We start from the raw sequence: 22,792 nt of genomic DNA, 5'->3' as shown, positions 1-22,792 counted from the left end.
TTTACAATTTCACAATCTTGTCCAAATAATTTTTGTACACAAAATTTTACTCGTAAAGAAAGAAAAAAAAAAGACGTAATAAATAAATGAATCTGAGCCGTTGAAGAGGGTCCACGACACGGTCAGCACACCAGGTCATCAACCAATTCAACGATCGATCGAAACTAACACTCCTCTCTCCCCCCCCCCCCCCGGCAAATCACGGGGACAGTGGACGCACTGTCGCCGATTTCCCCCCAAACCAAAGCCCTAACTTTCTCTCTCTAAAGTTCTCCCCCCTTTCTCTTTCTTAATCTCCCCAATCGCTATTTCCCTCAATTTTTTTGCTTCAATTTCACTCTCTGATTGTTTTTGCGCCCTTTTGAGCAACACCTACAAGCCCCATATTCATAATAAACAAACACACAGACACACAAACGCACACTTAGTAGTCTATTTCAGGCTAAAAAACCTGTTACTCAGGGACTCATACTACAGCTGAAGCTGACCTAATTTTTCAGATTCAGTGGTGTCTGTGTTTATCTTCGCGGAAAATTTTGGAGATTATAGCAAGGTGATTGCAAATCTTTATGATTGGGCACTTGGGATGAGCGAGTAAATTTAGCTTGATTTTTTTGGTATACTTTTGCAAATTTGATAGAATTTGTCCGTATTTGCATGTATTAGTTTGTGGTAATTTTGGTATATTCGGTGTTTTTCTTGTACACAGAACCGCCTAACTCTGCCCTCCAAGGTTTAGGTAGATGGTAAGAAATCACCTGGTGTGTATTGCCCCCACTAGGATTTGAACCCGAGACCACATGGTTCTCCTTCCACTTCATTGGTCTATTTCATGTTTCACTTTTGACATATGTAAACTCATGCTTTGAATTTGTGTTTTGAAAAAAGATAACTTCCGCTGATACTCATGAAGAACTTCATGTATGTGTGTTTAATTTGCATGACAGGATGGTTTGAACAGTTATTGAGGTAGTGGTGCAGTTTAGCCATGGGGAGCAGTGATATTGACAAATCCTCTAAGGAGGCAAAGGAGTCAAAGGAGGCGAAGACTCCCAACTCACAGGTAACTGTCTTTTTCCTTTTCATTTAATCACCTGAATTGTTAGATATCGTGTCACTTGCCTAAATCCCTAGCATCATTTTTTGTGTTATTTAGGAACAGGCTTCATCAACTGCCACTGGTACAGTAAATCCGGAATGGTCCGGCTATCAGGTTGAGTTTCTCTGTAGCATTGTTACTCAGCTTTTTACTTCATTTGTTGTCATTTCGTTTCTTGGTAGTCAAAAGACATGGATTATCCTTGTGCAGGGATATTCTCCAATGCCTCCACATGGGTTCTTGGCGTCAGGTCCTCAAGCACACCCTTATATGTGGGGAGTTCAGGTATGGAGGAATTATGATTCATGTTGTGTTTTGTGTTTCCTTCAAAATTAGATCTGCTGGCTTTACATTGCATCATTGTGGGCAAGCATGTTTCTGGATATTTTCTATGTTTAAATGACGGATATACACGGTATTACTGATTATCATTGAACAGGTGCTTGCTGTCACCAATTCTGGATTTGAAATGGGAGAGAGTTGAGCTTGTACTTTAGAGAGTTTCAGGAAGCTTGTTTTGTCAATGATGAGCTTTGCTCTTAAGCATCCTCATTTGTGAGCTTTAGTAATTATTTACTGGTTAAACCTGCTTTCCTGCTAGTGAAATTCATGTCATGCATTGAAGTCTCATTATTCTACTGTTAATTTCTTTTAATATAACATGTTTTGATTTAGTAATGTCCTTATCCTCCGGGGGCAATTTTTTTTTTCCAAAAAGGAATATATATTGAAAAAAAATGTAAATATCACTAGTTAATTTCAGTAAATTTCACACTTTGAATGATTGATTTGGCTCTGTGATGATAGCAACAACAACAACAACATAGCCAGTATATTCCCACAAGTGGGGTCTGGGGAGGGTAGTATGTATGCAGACCTTACCCCTACCTTGTGCAGGTAGAGAGGCTGTTTCCAAACCCTCGACTCAAGTAGGCACAATATCAGTAGTAAAGAAATGCAATATAAAAAAATGAACAAGTCATGGAAAGGAAACATAACAACAACGGGATATTAACAAATCGAAACACAAGCAATATCAAGTAATAGTATGAGTTCAAGAATATGCCAAAACTCGAGTAATACTAAAGCTACCGGTATGCAAGGGGAATGCGCTTTACTACCCACAAACCCTCTACCCTAATTTTCGACCTCCGGTCCTCCACAACCTATTATTAAGGGTCATGTGCTCATTAAGCTGAAAAAGCGCCCTATCATGCCTAATCACCTCTCTCCAATACTTCTTAGATCTTCCCCTGCTCCTCCTTAGACCCACTGTGTGCAACATCATAATACCTCCTTACTGGGAAATCTGGGCATCTCCTCACATGCCCGTACAATTTCAGCCTCACTTCTTGCAGCTTATCCTCTAGGGGCTACCCCTACCTTGTCCTGAATATCTTCATTCCCGATCCTATCTCTGAGTCTCTCCTAGTATGCCCACACATCCACCTCAACATCCTCATTTCCGCTACTTTCAACTTTTGGACATGAGAGTTCTTAACTGGCTCTGTGATGATAGATTCTTGAAATAATCCTGTCTCTAAGGAATGCTAAAAGTCAATCATTTTATTTTCACGGTCCTCCTTAGTTATGGACGTAGATACCATGTTTTTGGATTTTTTTGTGTCAGACAAAATTTATGTATCTTTTTGCAATTTTGCCTTTATTACTACTATATTTTTGTTATTAGCTATATTGTTTTGAGGGGGGCATCTATAATTGGCATTATAAACCCCTTTTTCATTGTTACAATTCAAGGGCATCCTTAATCAGTTTTAAAAACCGTGTTAACTAGAACTATATTTATAAATATAGAGAGCTCAAATTTGGTACATTGAAGATTAAAATTAATGTAATGATTAAGCATGTTGTAGCCTAAATTTGTACAGTTGTCTTAGTCTCTTTTCTTTCGAAAACTCAAAATGCTCTCTTGTAAATCTTTGAGATATTTAAGATAGCTTTCACATTGCAAACAAGAGCTTTTTTCTGACTTGTGTGATGCTTTTAATTGTGAACCCTGGTTTCTGTATATTTTATGGTGTTCTTACTTTTTTATACATACATATACATGGACGAGTTCGGTGAAAAGGAAAGAATAATTGAAATACTCTGCGACTGTTCTCGTCATGCTTCAGTATTCAGTTTTTCTATCACGAAAATTATGTAAGTAAACATTTTGTGGCTCATGAATTTTCGCATTACAGTCAATGCATGTCTAGTTTCAGCTCTCAAGCAGCTATGCTGCTAGTTAAAGCTCATTTTTAAGAATAAACTTGGGAAACTTGATACCACTTTGTGTTGATGCGGCCTCTTGAACACCTTTAGATATGGAGTTTAAGTTGCTTGCTATACATAATCTTTTGGTAGGTCAAACCTCTTCTTGACCATCTTCATCTGCTTAGATCAAATGTTAATGACTTTTAATGAACGTAATTATCAAGAAAATAACTGTGTTGTTGTTAATCCAATTGTCTAACTAATGTGGTTATGTTGATATCTTCATTGATTCTCAAGTGCTAATAAAGGTGACAAACACGAGACTACAAAATTAACTGCTTGAACAAAAGCAATAATTGTTATGCAAGAGGCTGCTTGTTCAAGTCAAAGGTCTCAAATTTTCTTGAAATTTACATGGATGTATATGATAGTATGCCTCAATCCCAAACTAGTCATATAAATCCTCTATATCCATTATGTTTACGGACCAACCATATTATGGCTATATTTATGCTTCTGTCAATCTACGATAACTCTCCTACTTTAATTGGGTTCAGACCAGTTATGCCAAGCTCACAAAGATATTTTCAAAGATGTAGAAGCAACAACAAATACAACACTCCATGTCGCTCCATTTTAAGCTCATCTCAAATCAATATAATACAAAATAAAATAAAAATAAAAACGCTAGAAGTTCTCTATGTTTTCTACTAGAATATAAATCTCCGTCAAAGTTAAAAGACCTGTTGAAAGCGAAGACTTAAAGTAAAAAAATATATTTCTAACTAGTTGGTATCGCCTATGTAGATCTTTTTCTTGATTCATGCTATCTTTTGCTAAGTCTGCATGGATTCCAAAAGATTGTAGGGCTTTCTAGACAATTTATTTCCATGTGATTTTAGGTTTACCTTGTTCCTTTTAACATCTTCACACCTGCTAATCGTTGCATTGGAGGGTCGACGCACGACATGGACAAGCCATCTCAGTCGGCCTCTTATTTTATCCTTGATGTGTGGTACTTGCATCTTTTGCCGAATATGATCATTTTTAATCTTGTCTAATCTCGTATGGCTGCACATCCATTTTAGCATCCTCGTCTCTGTGACTCTCATCTGGTTGATATGTTGGATTTTAATGGCCCAACATTCACTCTCCTATAACATTTGCCGTCTTATCACTGTTTCATTGAAGTTACCTTTTACTTTGGTAGGTGTCGTCCTATCACATAACACTCCAATAACACTTCTCCATTTGGACCCTCCTATTTTGATTTTGTGGGTAACATCTTCATATGTCGTACCATTCTTCTGGGACGTCCATTTAAGATATCTTAATTGTTTGCATTTACACACAGCAAGCCCATTTAGTCTCACGTCAACTTCACTCTTCTTATGCTGACTAAATTTACGTTCAATATATTCCATTTTACTACTTCTCATCCTAAAAACCGTTGTTTTCTAGAGTGCTTCTCCACAGTTCAACCTTTTGGTTGACACTCTCGCTGGTTTCGTCAATTAGCTAATTACAAGGGATGGATGATTTAATTATCTTTCTGCTCAATTATTGTGTTGGTTTCTAGTTTCCTGCTTCTCCATGGTTCTAAAAGTAGAGACTTGTGGTGAATTTTCCCGGATATAAGCATCTGGAGTCATATACCAAAATTTACACTGTCTATTTCTTATTTGAATTTATTTCGAAAGGGATTTACTATTATTTTGAGGATCCAACTCATACTAGTTACTATTGTCTTTCTTAACCAAATTTTATGTTTTTCCGTTTTTTCAGCATCTTATGCCGCCCTATGGTACTCCACCACATCCTTATGTTGCAATGTATCCCCATGGTGGAATATATGCTCATCCATCTATTCCTCCGGTATCTTCTTGTTCCGTGATATTTCTCAGCTTGCTACCAGTAGCTCGTGTTTTATTTTGCTAACAGACAATTTTTTTCATTTTATTCAGGGATCTTACCCCTTCAGCCCCTTTGCGATGCCTTCTCCAAACGGCATTGCTGAAGCTACAGTAAGTACCAAAGCTAGATATGTTTAGTGATTCTGTTAGATGATACTAATGTTCAAATTTCTAATTTTCATGGTGCTTCTGATTTTTGAACTTTTGTAGGTTAACACCTCTGGCAATGCTGAAGTAGATGGTAAATCATCTGAGGGAAAGGAGAAACTGCCTATTAAAAGATCTAAGGGAAGCTTGGGTAGTTTGAATATGATTACAGGGAAGAATAATGAACCTGGTAAAACGTCTGGAGCATCTGCAAACGGAGCCTATTCTAAAAGGTACGCGATATCTTAACTGAATAAATTGTTTGAAAGGAGGAAGTCGTGGAAAATGAAGACAGACAGAATAATGTCACTAGTGAAGAGATGGAAGTATAAGGAACAAATGACAGAACATTTCTGCACTAGGAAATTTAACGCTCATGGAAGATATATGAGTATTCTGTCACTAAAGGGAGAAGGGAGGTCAGTTATTATAATCCAGAGTTAGCTTTGAATGTAGGCTGGAAAGACATAGCAGCTAAGAAAGATTCATCTATCATGCCCCCAAGCTGAATACCACAGTACCACCCAGAAACACTGTGGACAACTATCCTTATGTCAAAGCAGTTAAGGGGAGTAAATGGCAATCCAATACCCTTCGAGAGGCAAATGTCAGTACAAACAATGGAGATATCTCTGTTTTGGAACCTTCAGGAGCGGAAGACACAGGTTTACTAAAAAGATGCATTATTGGGTATTTTGGGAAAGAAATCACTGAGAGACCCACTTTAGCAGACATAAGGCGATGGGCTACTGCTTCATGGAACAAAGCATACGGAGTCAACATGTATGACATGACTGGCAACATGTTTCTATTTGAGTTTCCGAACAGATACATGGCTGAGAAGATTTTGCAAGGAGATTGGAGATGGAAAAAGTTCAAGCTTCATCTGGAATGGTGGAACTACACTGCTGGATGCATTCCAAACTCTCAAATTGTGGAAACATACTGGATTAGAGCCATGGGGATTCCCTTACATCTATGGTCACAAAAGATCTTCAAAGAAATAGGAGATCTCTGTAGGGGATGGATAGCTATCGAAGAAGAAACTGATCTCAAAAATCACCTTAAGTGGGCTAGAATTTAAATTGTTGGTGATGGCAGAAAGATTCCTAATGAGATTGGTATTGAAAGAGAAAGGATCAAATTTTTCATCCCAATTTGGGCTGAAAAACAGGCAAGATTTGAGCTGAAGTCGTCGGAAAACACACATAGCTTTGGAGCAGAGAGAAACATGGGCGACCAAGTTGGATGCACCATATTACAAAATAATAATAAGGGAAAGGCACGGGTGCAACAAACGCAAGGTCCAAGTTCGACAAATCTGAGCATTAATGCGGCGAATAATGAGCTGAAATCATATGAGTCTGATTTGGCTGCACAAGCCATTTTTAATGATCTCTCGTGTGAGGCCACTGAAGAAATTAGGCTGACGCCTTATATTGAGGAACTGGGGTGCACCTCTTACTTGAAGTCAAAGAATCCAATCCAGGGGATCCAATTCCCATTCCAAACCTTGAAATTATGTCACAGGCAACACATATGAGTTGCGATCAGCCAGAAGGTGAAGCAGAGATAAGAATACTGGGACAGAAGGCAGGGGAGCATACCATAAACAAAAAGATGGGGGAAGATCAAGTTGAAAAGGCATTGGAGCACCAACAACAGCTAAAGCACTTCAACTCTATCCAAGATTGGGAAATCAAGGAGGTTACTCCTATATCAGTACAACAACACAATCCAGTAATGGATAAAGAGATGGATGCAACACTGTGGGTCCATCAAAATATGATCAAATTGGGGAAAATGTTTGGAGTAGATTTTCAAGGCCATGAAGAAGAAGCATTGGAGTTACTAATGCAAATTGATAGTTGCAGACAAGTTAGAAGAGTGGAGACAGAGATGGAGGTGAAGAAACAAAGGTTCAAAGGCTCACTGGAATTAAAAGGATTAACCTCCTTTGATGTCAAATTCAAGAGTGATTGGAAAAGGAGTAGGGAAGAGATCTATCTATTATTGCAATATGAAGATCAATTTAATTTCATGGAATGTAAGGGGATTAAATGACAAAAAGAAAAGGGAGATGATAAAAAGTCAAGTGCTGAATTGGAAGGCAGACATTATCTGTATGCAAGAGACAAAAGTGGAGGGGGATATCAAGGAAATAGTCAATCAAATTTGGGGTAGGAGATGGGTGAGGTACGCATGTTTAGAAGCTAGCGGCACGAGAGGGGGGATTTTGTTACTATGGGATTGCAGAGTATGGAAAGGGGAGGTGTTACAGACTGGTGCATACACTTTGACATGCAAGTTCGAGGCTCTTTTACAGAATTTTCAATGTCATATAACAGGAGTGTATGCTCCAAATTGCAGAATAGAAAGAAGAACAGTATGGAGAGAAATTGGTGCAATGAGGGGATTGATGGAAGGCCCTTGGTTAGTCTGTGGTGATTTTAACGTCACAAGGTACCCTTCTGAAAAACGGGAATGCTCGAGGAGGTCTAGAGAGATGGTGGAATTCTCGGATTTTATAGAAGACATGGAGTTGATAGATCTTCAACTCGAGGCTACTATACTTGGTTCAAAGGGGATAATCATACAAGCGCTTGTAGAATTGATAGATTTTTCATTTCAGAAGAATGGGATCAAAGCTTTAGAAATGTCAAGCAAACTCTCCAACAAAGGTTGATTTCTGACCATTCACCAGTGGCTCTATGCTGTGGTGCCTGAGAACAAGCTAAATCATACTTTAGGTTTGAAAATTGGTGGCTGAACGTGGAAGGTTTTGATGACAGAATTAGAAACTGGTGGACATCTTTTGAATTTTCAGGAAGACCAGACCATATTTTAGCTTGCAAATTAAAAGCTCTCAAAGGCAGGCTAAAAGAATGGAGCAGAAGTTGTAAAGGAAATCTGGGATTGCAAAAATCAAAATTGCTGAGTCAATTGGTAGGTTTTGAGGCAACACAATAATTAAGAGCTTTGACATAGGAGGAATCAGTGAGGAAGGCAGCTACCCTCATGGAGTTTGAGGATCACCTCAAGAACGAAGAAAATACATGGTGACAGAGATCAAGAGCTCTGTTGCTCAAAGAAGGGGATATGAATACAAAGTTTTTCCATCGTACTGCCAATGCACACAAGAGAAACAACAATATTGATCAACTAATGATCCAAGATGAAGCAGTTGAGGAGCCAAACAGAATAAAGAATGTAATCATTGAATTCTACAAGGGATTATACACAGAACCTGAAGAGTGGAGACCGACAGTCAATTTCGAAAACAGTCCAAAAATCTCAGAATCAGAGGAGTCTTTACAGAGTAAATTTGAGGAACAAGAAGTCCTGAGCTGTCTGAAGATGTGTGCAACTGACAAGGCCCCAGGTCCAGATGGATACACAATGGGTTTTCTCATTAAGTGCTGGGATATTTTGAAGCACGACATCATGGAGGCCTTCAACAACTTCCATTCCCAGGAGATGTTTGAGAAAAGCTTCAATGCAACATACATAGCGTTGATTCCAAAGAAGACAGGTGCGAAAGAATTGGGAGATTTCAGGCCAATCAGTCTGATAGGGAGTTTCTACAAACTGCTCTCAAAAGTCTTGACTGAAAAACTTAAGAGGGTGGTAGGAAAACTAGTAGATGCTCAACAAATGGCTTTCATCAAAGGAAGACAAATAATAGATGCAGTGTTGATTGCTAATGAAGCTGTGGATTCAAGAATCAAAAAGAAAGAACCAGGAATCCTATGCAAACTAGATATTGAGAAGGCTTATGATCATGTCAACTGGAACTTTCTACTGAAATTGTTAGAACAAATGAGTTTTGGGCAGAAATGGATCAGGTGGATGAAATTTTGTATATCTACTGTTACATTCTCCATTCTCATAAATGGATCTCCTGAAGGTTTCTTCCATGCACACAGAGGTCTAATACAAGGTGATCTTTTATCTCCCTTTCTATTCATTATAGCCATGGAAGGACTGAACAACATGATTAAAACGGCCAAAGTCAATGGATGGGTTAAAGGTTTCGAGGTTCACAGGAATGGGGCAAACAGTCTAGAGATCACACATCTTCAATATGCTGATGATACTCTAGTCTTCCGTGACGCTGAAGAGGAGCAACTCAGGTTTCTAAGGATCATCTTGGTCTTATTTGAGGGAATTTCGGGACTACACATCAACTGGAGAAAGAGCCATATTTATCCCATTAATGAAGTTAATAACATGGAGCAACTGACACTGGTAATGGGGGGAGAAGTAAGGTCCCTACCAACTGTATACCTTGGGATGCCTCTTGGTGCAAGATCCAAATCCAAAGAGATCTGAAATTCAGTCATTGAAAAGTGTGAGAAGAAGCTGTCAAGATGGAAATCGCAATACCTATCAATGGGGGCAGGCTAGTTTTAATCAACTCAGTATTAGACTCACTTCCTACTTACATGATGTCTTTGTTCCCAATTCCTACCGGAATCATACAGAGACTGAACAAACTCTGAAGATCCCTCATTTGGCAAGGGAATAAGGAGAAAAAGGTCTTCCATTTAGTTAATTGGAAGACCCTAACAATGGCCAAAGTTCTCTGATGGATTTCCACACATTAACTCCATATGATGTGCTGGAATGATAATTGGTTGGGCCATGGAAGCCTAAAGAAAAGATACCCCAATATGTTTGGTTTGGCACAGAACCAGCATAGGACAGTAGCTGATATGTTGAGTTATCAAGGATGGGAACTCACTCTTAGAAGACAGCTGAATGACTGGGAGATAACAAGATTAGCCGACCTCTACAAAGAGAGGCACAACAGGTGAAGGATGCATATAAGATTTTGAATCAAAATGATCTTCAGATAGATGCTTGGCCATGAAAGCATATATGGAGAACAAAGATTCCATATAAGGTAGCATGTTTCTCTTGGCTACTAGCAAAGGAGGCTGTATTAACCCAGGATAATCTCATAAAAAGAGGAATTTCTCTGTGTTCAAGATGTTTCCTATGTGGGGAAAACGCTGAGACTATTAGCCATTTATTTCTACATTGCAAGATAACAGATCAACTATGGAAAATCTTTATTAGTCTTAGGGGTATTTCATGGACAATGCCGTGCAGGATTAATGAAATTCTTTATAGTTGGGAAGAAGCGGGTGCTGAAGCAACTAACAGAGATAGATGGAGGATTGTCCCGGCTTGTATCTGGTGGACAGTTTGGAGGGAAAGGAATGCTAGATGTTTTGAAGATAGAAGCAACCCAATACAGAAGATCAAACTCAATTGTATTCTTCTTTTTTGTTTTTGGTGTAAACAGATTTACACAGAAGATACATTGACAATCGTAGACATACTAGGATCTTACTAGGTTGCACACCAACACATCTACTTACCACCTACTTGTAAATCTGGTTTTCAGTACAACCTATGTACTATGTTATTAATATATACAAAAGTTATCAATTCAAAAAAAAAAGAATACTGTCACTAGTCTCCTAATCTTTTAGCTTTTCTTTGATTGCCCTCGAACTTTGCGGATATGTGACAGTAGACACTTAAGCTGAAATTATATATAAAGGCAGACGATCATTTGCTATTTCAATTGGTCTAAAATTGCTTAGGCAGTTCCATGCAAATTGCCTTGATTATTTCTTTCTGCTAAACATAAGCAGCTTGACTGAGATGGTTAGTAGATGAATAATGTAATCAGCTTAAATTAGTAGTTGGTCTTGTGGGTTTTGTCATGTATGCATGGCATTGCATGCTCTATTGAAGTGGTTTGAGGTTATCTGATGAGTGTAGTTTGTGCTCCATTTATTTATCTGCTTTAGCTGCTTGTATATAATGATAGCCTAGATGCCTTGGATCAATTGGGATAAGTCGCTGTCAAAAATCACCAGTTGAGACTTGAGAGTATGTCTTACTGGGTCTGCATTCAGCGTGCAATCTTTTTTCCTTTTTTCTTCAATCAAATTTTTCTTGGTTAAATATTGTCCTGTCGAATCCTTAGCTAGGCTGGGAACTTGTTGTCCAAAAAATGTATAAAATGCTATAAACTCTTTTTAGGTTTCTATGTGGACTTCATAGATTTTTTTTTTTGGGGATTCTGGTTCAATGGGATCTGTTTGTTGCCCATGAACATATTTGCTATTGACATGAAAGGCTCGTCTGCTTTATCTGCATGATTGTTTTGGTTGTTAAACTTAAAATGGCATCCCTGTCAGTTATTAAGAAGTTTGACCTTTGCCAATTTGGGCTTGCAGTGCCGAGAGTGGAAGTGAAGGCTCAAGTGAAGGGAGTGATGCAAATTCTCAAAACGTGGGTATCATGTGGTGGATATTTGATTTGTGTCATATCTAATCCTTGGCAGTTTTTATGGTGGATTATCTTTTCTTTATTCTTGTTTACACAAACTATTAGATAAGTTTTCCATCTTATTGCATTAGGATTTCATGGATAGGTTTTTGGAACAGTGTATTCGTATTTAGTAGTTGGTGCCATCTTTGAGTATTTTTCTTCTTGATTGTGTACAGGAGTCACCAATGAAGTCAGCAGGCAGGCAAGATTCAGGTCTGGTGGTATGAATTTGCTTTAAACATTTTGTCATGAGTTTTGCAATGCATTTATTTGATGGAAAAGTATGACGTTTTTGCTACAGCTGAAGCATCTCAAAATGGCAATTCTGCTCATAGTTCTCAGAATGGAGGAACTAGTGCTCCTCATTCATTGATCAACCAAACTATGCCAATAATGCCAATGTCAGCTGCTGGAGGTATTCCTGGTCCCACAACCAACTTGAATATTGGTATGGACTACTGGAGTGTTGCCGCTTCATCGAGTATGCCTGCAATTCACGGAAAGGTACCATCTGCTTCAGTTGCTGGAGGAATGGTTACTGCTGGATCAAGGGATATTGTCCAATCACAAATGTGGATTCAGGTAGCTTCTTCTGTCTTATTAACTTTTTACTCTTTTGCAGCTTTAGCTTAGCATGTGGCAGATCAATTCTGTATGTTCCATTATAAAAACAAGGGTGTGGTGATGGATATAAATATTGCAGATAGTAGCATACTTTTATATGTGCATACTGAACACCCAATTTAAGAGCGTGTATTTTAGTTACATGGGAGTAGTATGCATTAGTATTCAGTATAGTCATCATAGGATTACTGGTAGAGCTCATTTAATTTGTTCTCACACATATAGACCTTACTAATGCCACAGATATTTGCCTGGGTATTGCAGCCTTGCTGGGTACTCAGCGTTTAACACCGTAACCTCCATGCTCTTCACATGTCCTCTTCTTCTTTTTCTAACTGCGGACGTGTCAACCTTGGCGGACGTGTCAACCTTTATTTTCCTTTGCTCTATTGTAACTTAGTCATTAGTAACCTAGAACATTTATTTTCCTTGAATATAGGATGAAAGGGAGCTTAAGAGGCAGAGAAGAAAGCAGTCCAACAGGGAATCTGCGCGTAGGTCTAGGTTACGCAAGCAGGTAGTGATATTTTTTTTTCTTGTTTCTTTGCCAATTTGGATTGACCCCTGACTCCACTTTGCCTGTGGGAGCCAGGCAGAGTGTGATGAACTAGCACAGCGTGCTGAAGCTCTAAAGGAAGAAAATGCCTCTCTTAGAGCAGAACTGAGTCGTCTGAGGAGTGAGCATGACCAACTTGCTGCTCAGAATGCTTCTCTTAAGGTATTGTCTATTTTCCCTTCTTCAGTTTTAACTTTTATAAAAAGAAGAGAAAATGAAGGATTCAATAGTTGCCAACAAATAACTAATAGCAAAATGAAGAAAGTTGAGGGCAGAAGGTCAAAGTATTAATGTTCTTAGCCGCAGAACCAACCAACCTAAAATTTACCTGTTGTGGACTGACAGTGACATGGTTTAAAGTGCTAATGTAAATACTCGCCATACTTTATTTGTCACCTTCTAATTGCAGAAGGGAATTGAAATTGCTATTTCTCCTTTTCCTGTTTTCGCTTTTAGAAAATTTTTGAGTCACTGGATTTGACTTTGCAGGAGAGACTTGGTGAAGTTCCAGGGCGAGAAGATCCGAGACCTAGTAGAAATGACATACATCTAGGCAAAGATACCCAGCATTCATCACAAACAGAGCCCACAGAGGGTGGTCAATGAAGTTCAGGCTACATTATTGTGGATTGAATATTAGGGCTTAACCTAACAACATAGTAGTGGAAGTCTATAATTTGCATATCATGTAGTTTAAAGTCTGAAATCTGATGAGCTATTTAGTGTCAGGATTTGTTGTCCAATATTGTCCATTGTTTCTCAGTTGGACCAATCTTTTATGGTCGAGGAACCTGGATAACATGTAGATTATTTGATCATTGGTGCAGGATAGTTCTGTGCCAAATAGGTGGTGTTTCTATTTGCTCAAACTTTTATGTACTGAAGTGGTTGAATGAGTTTGCTCGTCTTAGAAGAAATGCTATCATAAGCACTAATAAATATGCAATGTGACTGTATTATACACCCTTTGCAATTTTTTCTTTTGCCCTTCCCTCAGAGAACTGCTATTGGTTAGCATTTCTTAGTTTCTCCTTTCTACCGTGAGGATATTTTGTTTTTAAAAACGTCAACACTACTTTTGCTGGGAAACTCGAACCTACTGATTAATCTAGACTTACTGGAACACTCTTGCATGGAAATGGTATCTTGTTGAAGATGCAAGTTGAAGGTTCCTTGTAGACCGACACAAATTTTTGACCAAATACATCCTAATCGTTTTATGTTTAAATTACTGTTAACGCAACATTCCTAAATTCTTAAAAGCCAACTTTGGTCCAAAACTAATCTACGTATTAGACATGGGGGTGGATCCATATTAGAGATCTATGATCTTTCTATCGGTAAATAAATCTATTGAAAATGGATATTAATCTAATTTCAAGATCTGAACAAAGAGAACTCGGCCTGAACAAGAGAACTCGGCAAAGCCAGCTGAAGGAAAGTCATTTGGCCGAAGTTCCTTGGTCTGCACAACTGTGATCGTAAAACCCTTATATCAGACTTCAATTGCGTTTTGCAATTGAAGGCCCCAAAGTGCAATTTAAGATCTAATAGGCAGTTATGGAGCAAGCACGGAAATATTTAAAATAACAGTGAGGCAACATGTTAATTGTTGTAATTAAGGATAAGCGAGCTGTTCCATGAGCTCTAATAGCTGCTATAGGAAGGCCAATCAAGTAGCAGATAAAATGGCTTAAGTCATCAACAAGAAGTAATGCATAGTTATACATTTTTTCGAGACAATGGCAAGACAAATTAAAAGTTTACTAAATGTAGATAGGTGGCAATTACCAGCTTTCCGAGTATTAAGAAGAGAAGGTCAAGGGCTCTTGTCTATGAGCCACCATGACCACACCAGCTTTATTACCACCGGATAAGAGTATTCCTTTTTGTTTCCTACAAACAGTTTTACGTTCAACCATATGAGATGGCTTTGCCATTCTCTCTCAGTGTAACAGAAGGCTAGGCTATCCCCTACTACAAAGTGTATTCTGCTTTAAAGTGGTAATAAAATCATGACTTGGAACTACAATAACAACATCATACTCAATATATTTCCACATGTAGGGTCTGAGGAGGATATTATATATGTAGATCTTACCCCTATTTTGTGCAGGTAGAGAGGTTATTTCCAAGAAACCCTCGGCTCAGGCGAGCGCAGTCACAACAGTAAAGCAAATTGAAATATAAAAATAATAGAGAGTCATATGAAAAGAAATAGTAGCAACAATGAGATAGTAACTAATCGAAGCAGAAACAATGTCAGATAACACTCAAAATCCAACAAAAAGGCAAAAACAAGAGTAATACTACAGCTAGCGGAATGGAAGGAAAATACGCTCTTCTACTACTAATTTTCTACCCTAATTTTCGACCTTCACACCCTCCTATCAAGGGTCATGTCCTCGGTCAGCTAAAGATGCGTCATGTCATGTCTAATAACCTCTCCCAATTCTTCTTTAGCCTTCCTCTACCTCTCCTCAGGCGCACGATAGTCAACCTCTCACATCTCCTCACAGGGGCATCTGGACATCTCCTCTTCACAAGTCCGAACCATCTCTCACTTCCCGCATCTTATAAAATCATGACTTGGAATTAAAAAAAAAAAAGAAGTAAAAGCCAAACCCCAAAAAATTGGGGATGATATTTAGTCAAAGGTAAGTCCAAGATTTCTCCTCTCGATCGTGAATCAACTATCAAAATATGAGTCGGGTTGTTATATATATTTTCAAATGGTCAGAAATCACTCTCGATTAATATGAATTATAACAACTATAATTTTAATAATAAAAATTAGAAAAAGGGTTAAAATACCTCGTATGATAAAAAATATATTTTTGTTTACTCCGTTGTACTTTAAGATCATGTATACTACTGATTCTCTCGCTCTCTCTCTCTCTCTCTCGCGCGCGCGCACACATATATATATTGAAGATATGGTTGCCTGCTTATGGTCATAAGGTTGAAGTTCTCCCTTCACCAATAAAAGAAGAATATGACTATTTTTGCCACAGGTTTTCTAGTGAGCAACAAATACCCATACTCCTCCAATTTTTTCATAAATTTCACATCCCATGGATCTACTCCTAGAAATTTTTCTTCCATAAACCAGGACACAAAGGACTACCGTGGTTAGCCCTCTAAGGCCATTGCAAGTGGTATAAAAATTGAGATCCATCTGAAGCCTATGTTCCAGCAATAGAAAAGTAGTTTTTAGCCAATTCACAATATCTAGCTTTGATAGATGCTGCCCAATTTTTATTTTTACAGCAAAAATCTATTTGCAGTTGCATAACTAGCCATCTCCAGCAGCAAGCTAGAATTTATCCAACAAATAAAAAAAATTTCTTCAACAAATCAAGATTAAAATTACAAGTCAACAGTATCGAGCATCTTCGTCTGGAAAATCATCATTATCATCAGAAGAAGACCCTGATATGATTTTCTAGGAAAATAATTAGAGATTACATCAATATGATAACATATTAGCATCACCACAGCTGACATCATCTATAATATCAGCAAGCATTTACTCCTAGTGACATCATCCATGATATTAAGAAACACTATCTTGTTTTTAGGTTTTGGCTGTAAATATCCTTCCCCATCACTTGTAATACACACACTATACTACCATTTCATAAGAAATTCTCTCCCTCTCTCTCAGGAATTGGTTAGAGCTTACTCCCTCTAGCTCACTATTATAAGTTTTTTTTACTTGTAATTTAAATTTTCAGTTTGAATAATAATTTTTAATCAAGTTTATATTTATATATTACTCTTGCCTTATGGTTGGCTAAGCCACCTAATTTATTTTGTTGTATTTCATTTATATGGTCGGCTCTGTTTCCTAACTTAATTATTGCACTCTAATTGTATTTTCTGCAGGTTTAATTATATTGTCGTCACTTGCTTCCTGTCCTTCTCTTTAATTCTTTTCCTGATCTTTTAAGGGGTCTGCTTCTTGTCCCCCTGGTATCGGAGCCATGGGAAAGTAAGGATTATCATTCTTATTTTTAACTTGCTCTTATGTGGTATTGATAAATAAAAAAACTTAGATTCATAAATATATGACTTCTTTTATAAATCTTTCTTAAATCTTAAATTTTTTAAGAAGATCCCTTAAGGATGGTACTGTGATCCTTTCAGATCTACATTATAAGTAATTTTCTTGAGAAAATTGGATATGTTAATTCTCAGTTGGCTTGTAGATGGCTATTTATAACCTTTGGGTCATCTGAAAGAACAACTTCTTAAAAATGATCAGATTTAACAACTATATACAAAAGAAAACATGTATCCATAGATTCAACATTTAGATCTAACGTTTTTACATAATTATAAGTTAAGAACTTGAATATTATCTTTGTGGAACCCAATGTTCTCTTGAACCAAGAAGAGGAAGCATTAGAATTATTATTATAATTTTCTACCTAATTACTTGCAGATCTGACTATGATTTTTTTCCACCCTTTATCTTACCCTTCCAAAAGTTCCTTTCCTTCTCTGACCTCTTCCTCCTCCTCATCCTCCTCTAATTCGAAACTCAAAGAAGAAATTAACTATTCTGTTTTGCATCAATTAATTGATGATCGGAAGATCACTAAACATCCACAATCCATCATTTACAAGTCTTCACGATGACCTTAGCGAGTGATTATCATATTTCAACTATTGAGAAAACCATTCCTCTTGAATCAGATCATTAGAAAATTAGACTTTTAAACCCTAAGTCTATAAAAATATAGGCAAAAATACAACTATTTTCATTTTGGTTTACTGCAAATTGTAGCTAGACCTCTGTCCAAAGAAGGTCTAGACACGCCTCTACTCCCCTATATTAGAGATTCTAGATTTCTAAAGTTCAATGATTCCCTCATAGGAATAGTAGAAACCGACCTTTATAGTGGTTTAATTTACTTTGATTATTTTTCTAATTTTACAACGTCTCTCAGAGATAGAAATATCTTAGATTCCCTACACTCAATGTCAAAACAACGAATTATAGAACCAAAATTGAGTCCCTTCCAGTAGCCATTATTTATAAATTATAGTATAAGGCCATGAGTTTATCCTTTAATACTGGAGCCATGAAAACCATCTATAAAGGTGAAACTGTTCTCTTCAAAACAGATTACAAAGATCTCATCTGTCAATATTAAAATCTATTTCTTGGAGTCAAGTTTCTCTATCACAAAACTAATTGTTGCAAGATGCTACTCATGTTGAGAAGACAGAAAACACTACAGTCTCTCAAATCTAATAATATTCTAGTAGATTTGTATCCATTTCTTTCTAGAGATCCCTTAGTCAAAGAGTTTATGTCTCTTCTTCTGCACAATCTGAAATTCAATATGCTAGACATTCAATATCTTCATTTCCTTCTAGGATCGAAACTGTTAATTTTAACTCTACGATCCTACAAGCCAAATATTCTATAGAAACAACCCTTCCAATAGAAGTTAATTATGAACCCTTATGTGCTGAATTTGGTGTTTTGAAAAAAGACATTCAAATTGATAAAGATAAAATTCGAGCAAATTTTTATTTTCAAATATTTTCAAAAGAACATGATTTTTCTAGTATTTTCAAGGAGACGAAAGAAAAGATCTTTAAAATATTTACTATGAGTCTTTATAATTTATTCAAGGATAAATTAATTTCTTTGAATGGTTTGAAGCTTATGTTGTATATCACCAATTAGATTTTTCTTTTTACAAATCTATTAACGTGTCAAAAGTATTGGAAACCTCTACTGAAGAAGAAGTTATTCCTAAACTTCCTCCATCATAAGGATTTTCAACAAATTATGCTAACAACCCAATTTTATAAGCACCTTTCAAAATAAAAGCTGAAAATGAAGCCGTTACTAGCAAAAATATAAAAAAAATATCTTTGAACAAAATAATTATTCAAACAAATATTAAAAGACTTCAAAAGTGGGGGAACTACTCAAACACGCTCTCTTCTCTCTCCTAAAAGAGGCGATTTTTGGGAGATCAACAGCGCATGCCGGTGCTGCCCTTTTATGGCCACTTCGGCCGGTGGCTAGCCACCTCTAGTGGCTGCGCTGCCTCACCAACCTCCCCCCACCATCGCCCAGCCTTCTACGTCCACAAACAATAATTCCCAACCCATGAATTATTCAAAACTTCTAAAACCTACCACCATTAATGCCCCCATGCAAACCCTAGCTACGCTATCATTGAAACCCGTTGAGTTCCTGCATGGAGAACCAGTCGTGAAGTGGAAGAAACAAGAAGTGAAGCAATCCATCATACAACAAGGGCTTCAACTTGCAATTCTTGGAAAATTTTCTGATGGGAAGCTTGTTGTTGTTGAATTACGTAAAGTGATTCCAATTCAATGTGAGATTAAGGGTCATTGTTTAGTTGGTTTGATTAAAGATAATCATGTATTGATTAGGTTGTCATTATTGGAGGATTATGTTAATCTTATGTCAAAGCCAGTTTTTATTTGAAGGCTCAATCAGACATGTGGCAGATGCGTTGTACAAAATAGAATCCATGGTGGACACCTGATGAAGAGACTCCAATTGCCATAGCTTGGATTAGCTTTCCAGAACTTCCTCCAAACTTCTTTGGTATGGAATGTGTATTTTCATTAGCTCGTACAGTTGGTAATCCATTACATGTAGACCTAGCAACTAAAAATGGGACTAGACCTAGTTGTGCTAAGGTGAATGTGGAAGTCAATTTGTTAGGTAATTTTTCTAAACGTATTAAGATTGTTGAAGAAGCTGATAAATCTGCCAAGAAGAGTTTAAATGGATTAGGATTAAGTCTGATTATATGTCAAAATATTGCAGGCCTTGCAAGAAACAAGAGGCAGAATGCTTGGTAATTCATCCTGAATTACACAAGAGATTTGCTGAAGATGGTGAGGAACAAGGCAAGGAGAAGATAATTGTGGTGAGTACTGAAGCAATTGGTATAGTGCAAATTCAACAAAGGTTCTGTCAAGTGGAAAGATGGTTGGTAATCCTGCTACTAATCATGCCAAGCAGGAATGGATACAAGCAAGAAAGAACAAATACCAACGGGATAATAAGAGTCACATTATTGATAACAAACAAGGTATGGAAGCTGACAAGGGTAAAGGGAAGGCCAAAATTTGAGGAAGTAGCAACCAAGAACAAGTTTAATGCACTAGAGGTTGAGGAAGTTCATTAACCTACTCTACAAATTACTGAAGGCAAAGGTGAGGATCATAGCAATGATAAGAAGAAGGAACATGGGGAAAAGCAATCAAAGAAGGGCCATGAGAAAGAAAAAAAGGCAATACCGGAGCGTCAAGCCCTAATCCTAAGGCTTCTAGGGTTAGGGTTGTGAAAGATGCTAAAATTAAACCAGCTGGAGAAGGTAATCAACAGGAACTTAAGCGTGTGAAGAAGGAAGAAGTTGAGAAAGTGTTGGAAGGTCAGCATAATGGGAACTTAGCTAAGGCTAATCCTATTGTTCCTAGTGATCCAAGTACTGATGAAAGGTCTTATAAGGAATCCACAATCGAATGGGTTCATAGAAGGTTTGGAACTAGCAAAGAGGAGCTAAGGCAACTCAATGTGACTACAAACCAATCATGTCAAGATATTCCGTCTCAAACATTTGCAGATTCTGGGCAGCTTGAGAACCTTGATGAGATAAACCCAAAAAAGGTTGTAGGGAGTGATGCAATTGAGGTGGAGGATGATCAACTAGGCACAACAAAGACAACATGAGACAAAGTGAGGGATAACAGCCTATCTGGCGATAGGCTGGCAATGCCAGGCCTAAAGCCAGGCTCCCCAGGTGTTAGGCTGGCGACGCCAGGCCTAAAGCCAGGTAACCCAAGCGTTAGGCTGGCGACGCCAGGGTCACCTGATGAAGCAACGATAGTAAACCCTATCCCTAGTGCAACTAGCAAGATTTTGGCCTATGTAGATGGTATTCCGGTGTATGCATTGGAGAACAAACTTGATGATAATTTAAAGGTTAGTGATGATACAATAGGGTCAGACTAAAGCCAAGCAATGGAAAAGGTGGTGATATCAATAGAACGGACATCTTTGAGCAGACTACCACAGTAATTCCTGGGCTAGGCAGTGTTTATGAGCAGTAATTCAAAATGATGCAGGCTGCTGCTTCTTCTATGGTGAATAGCAATGAAAAGGCTAATGAGCAGGCAATTGTTCCAAGAGTATCTGGGGAAATAGAGGAAGTACCTATGGAATATGGCACTGATCAAATTATGCAGATGCATCTTAATGTACCACTGAAGACTCCACTACAACATTTACATGATTTAGTTACACACAATGTGGCACCAATTGATGAAGACTTAATGAGACAAAATCCTATGAAGGATGAGGGAGATGATGAATCAACAGCAGAAAACTTCAAACAGGTGGCTAGGGATGGGGATCTATCACCTACAGCTAGTGCTAAAGGAGGTAAAAAAACAAAGAAGAACCAGAATAAAGAGCCACAACAACCTTCAAAAATTATGCCCAGGAGAGCAGTTTCTCTATCTAAATGATGATCAAAATATTAATATGGAACATAAGGTCTGTGAATACACAGTAGGCCTTTCCTAGGGTGATCAACATGAATAAAGAGCATAACTTTTGTGTAATTGCATTGATGGAGCCTTTTCAAAAGAAGAGACTCATTGATAGATATAGAAGAAGGTTGAATATGGAGAGTGCTTCTGCAAATATTAATGGGCAAATATGGTTGTTCTTTGATATAGTGGTGGAATGGAAATTAGCGGAGGATACTGAACAACATGTGACTGTGAGAGTGCTTCACCATGACCTGGGGCAGCATATGGTGATGACATTTGTTTATGCAAAATGTTCAGCAATAGAGAGGTTGGAATTGTGGGATCACTTGTATTACTTAGGAAGTGATATGAAATTGCCATTGTTGGTAGGAGGAGATTTCAATGTGATATTGCATGAAGATGAGAAAATAGGAGGACTACCAGTACACCCTCATGAATATGAGGATTTTACATTTTGTGTAAACTCTTGTGGTTTGTTGAGCAAGGATACAAAGGAAGTTCATTTACATGGTGGAATGGGAGATCCAATGCTGCATGTATATTCAAAAGATTGGATAGGATCTTTGTGAATTTTCCATTTCAGAACATGTTGCCAACTATTGAAGTTGAACACCTAATCAGAACTGGATCAATTTATGCACCATTGTTAATGACATGCGGGAAGCAGACCACCAATTTTGTCAAGCCTTTCAGGTTCTTGAACTTTTGGACTACACATGCTACATTTAAGGATGTGGTGAGGCAGAATTGGAAGCTGATTTCATAGGGGATCCATTTTTGATGTTCAAGTAGAAGCTCAAGAGGGTGAAGGCAGCACTGTCAAAATGGAGTAGAGAAACATTTGGTGATATCTTCAAGCATTTGGCTATTTTGGGGGACATTGTTAGGGTGAAAGAGATGTTGCTTGAAGAAGAGCCTACAATTGATAATAGGATTGTGCTTCAAAAGGCTCAATCTAAATTGAAGAAATACTTGAGTATTGAAGAGCAGTATTGGAAGCAAAAAGTTGGGAAGACTTGGTTTGCTAAAGGAGATAAGAATACAAGTTTCTTTCACAATCATGTCAATGGCAAAAGAAATGTTACATCCCATGTTTTTGTACGTTAAAATTTTGTCGTAACTTAATCGACGTATGTTCGGGAATGAGATTATTTTGGGATTATAAGTATTGTGCTGATTCAAACAAGTGATGAGTAAATTCGTGAAGGTGAGAGGGTAAGTAAATCGAAGAAAATGAATTTCGTCGAATTTTGTCATGTTGGGATAAAATACGGTCCGAGCTAAAATACCCGGTATTTATGGACTAGTGTCATACAAGGTACC

The 22,792-nt window shown here is 37.7% G+C and overlaps 2 protein-coding genes across 3 annotated transcripts; both read left to right on the top strand.

The window, feature by feature from the left end:
- The first annotated feature begins 195 nt into the window (after positions 1-195).
- On the top strand, positions 196-13,880 carry LOC104234337 (bZIP transcription factor 16-like). Of its 2 annotated transcripts, none has more exons than XM_070152806.1 (13): positions 196-553; positions 948-1,063; positions 1,157-1,213; positions 1,310-1,384; positions 5,102-5,191; positions 5,281-5,340; positions 5,440-5,609; positions 11,634-11,688; positions 11,904-11,940; positions 12,029-12,309; positions 12,791-12,868; positions 12,944-13,069; positions 13,397-13,880. In XM_070152806.1, the coding sequence occupies exons 2-13, from the start codon at positions 989-991 to the stop codon at positions 13,511-13,513; spliced, it is 1,221 nt and encodes a 406-aa protein (XP_070008907.1). In that variant the 5' UTR covers positions 196-553; positions 948-988; the 3' UTR covers positions 13,514-13,880. The 2 variants fall into 2 exon arrangements, with proteins under 2 accessions (XP_070008907.1, XP_070008908.1); XM_070152807.1 differs by lacking the exon at positions 196-553 and adding an exon at positions 595-617.
- A 7,630-nt stretch (positions 13,881-21,510) lies between these two features.
- LOC104234340 (uncharacterized) lies at positions 21,511-22,576 on the top strand. Its single transcript, XM_009787891.2, has 3 exons — positions 21,511-22,005; positions 22,053-22,205; positions 22,262-22,576. The coding sequence occupies exons 1-3, from the start codon at positions 21,511-21,513 to the stop codon at positions 22,574-22,576; spliced, it is 963 nt and encodes a 320-aa protein (XP_009786193.2).
- Positions 22,577-22,792: the final 216 nt, after the last annotated feature.

Source organism: Nicotiana sylvestris, chromosome 8 (assembly GCF_000393655.2).
Source record: "Nicotiana sylvestris chromosome 8, ASM39365v2, whole genome shotgun sequence".
Lineage (NCBI taxonomy): Eukaryota > Viridiplantae > Streptophyta > Magnoliopsida > Solanales > Solanaceae > Nicotiana > Nicotiana sylvestris.
The sequence above is the reverse complement of the archived record's forward strand: the minus strand, read 5'-3'. Positions and strand labels throughout refer to the sequence as shown.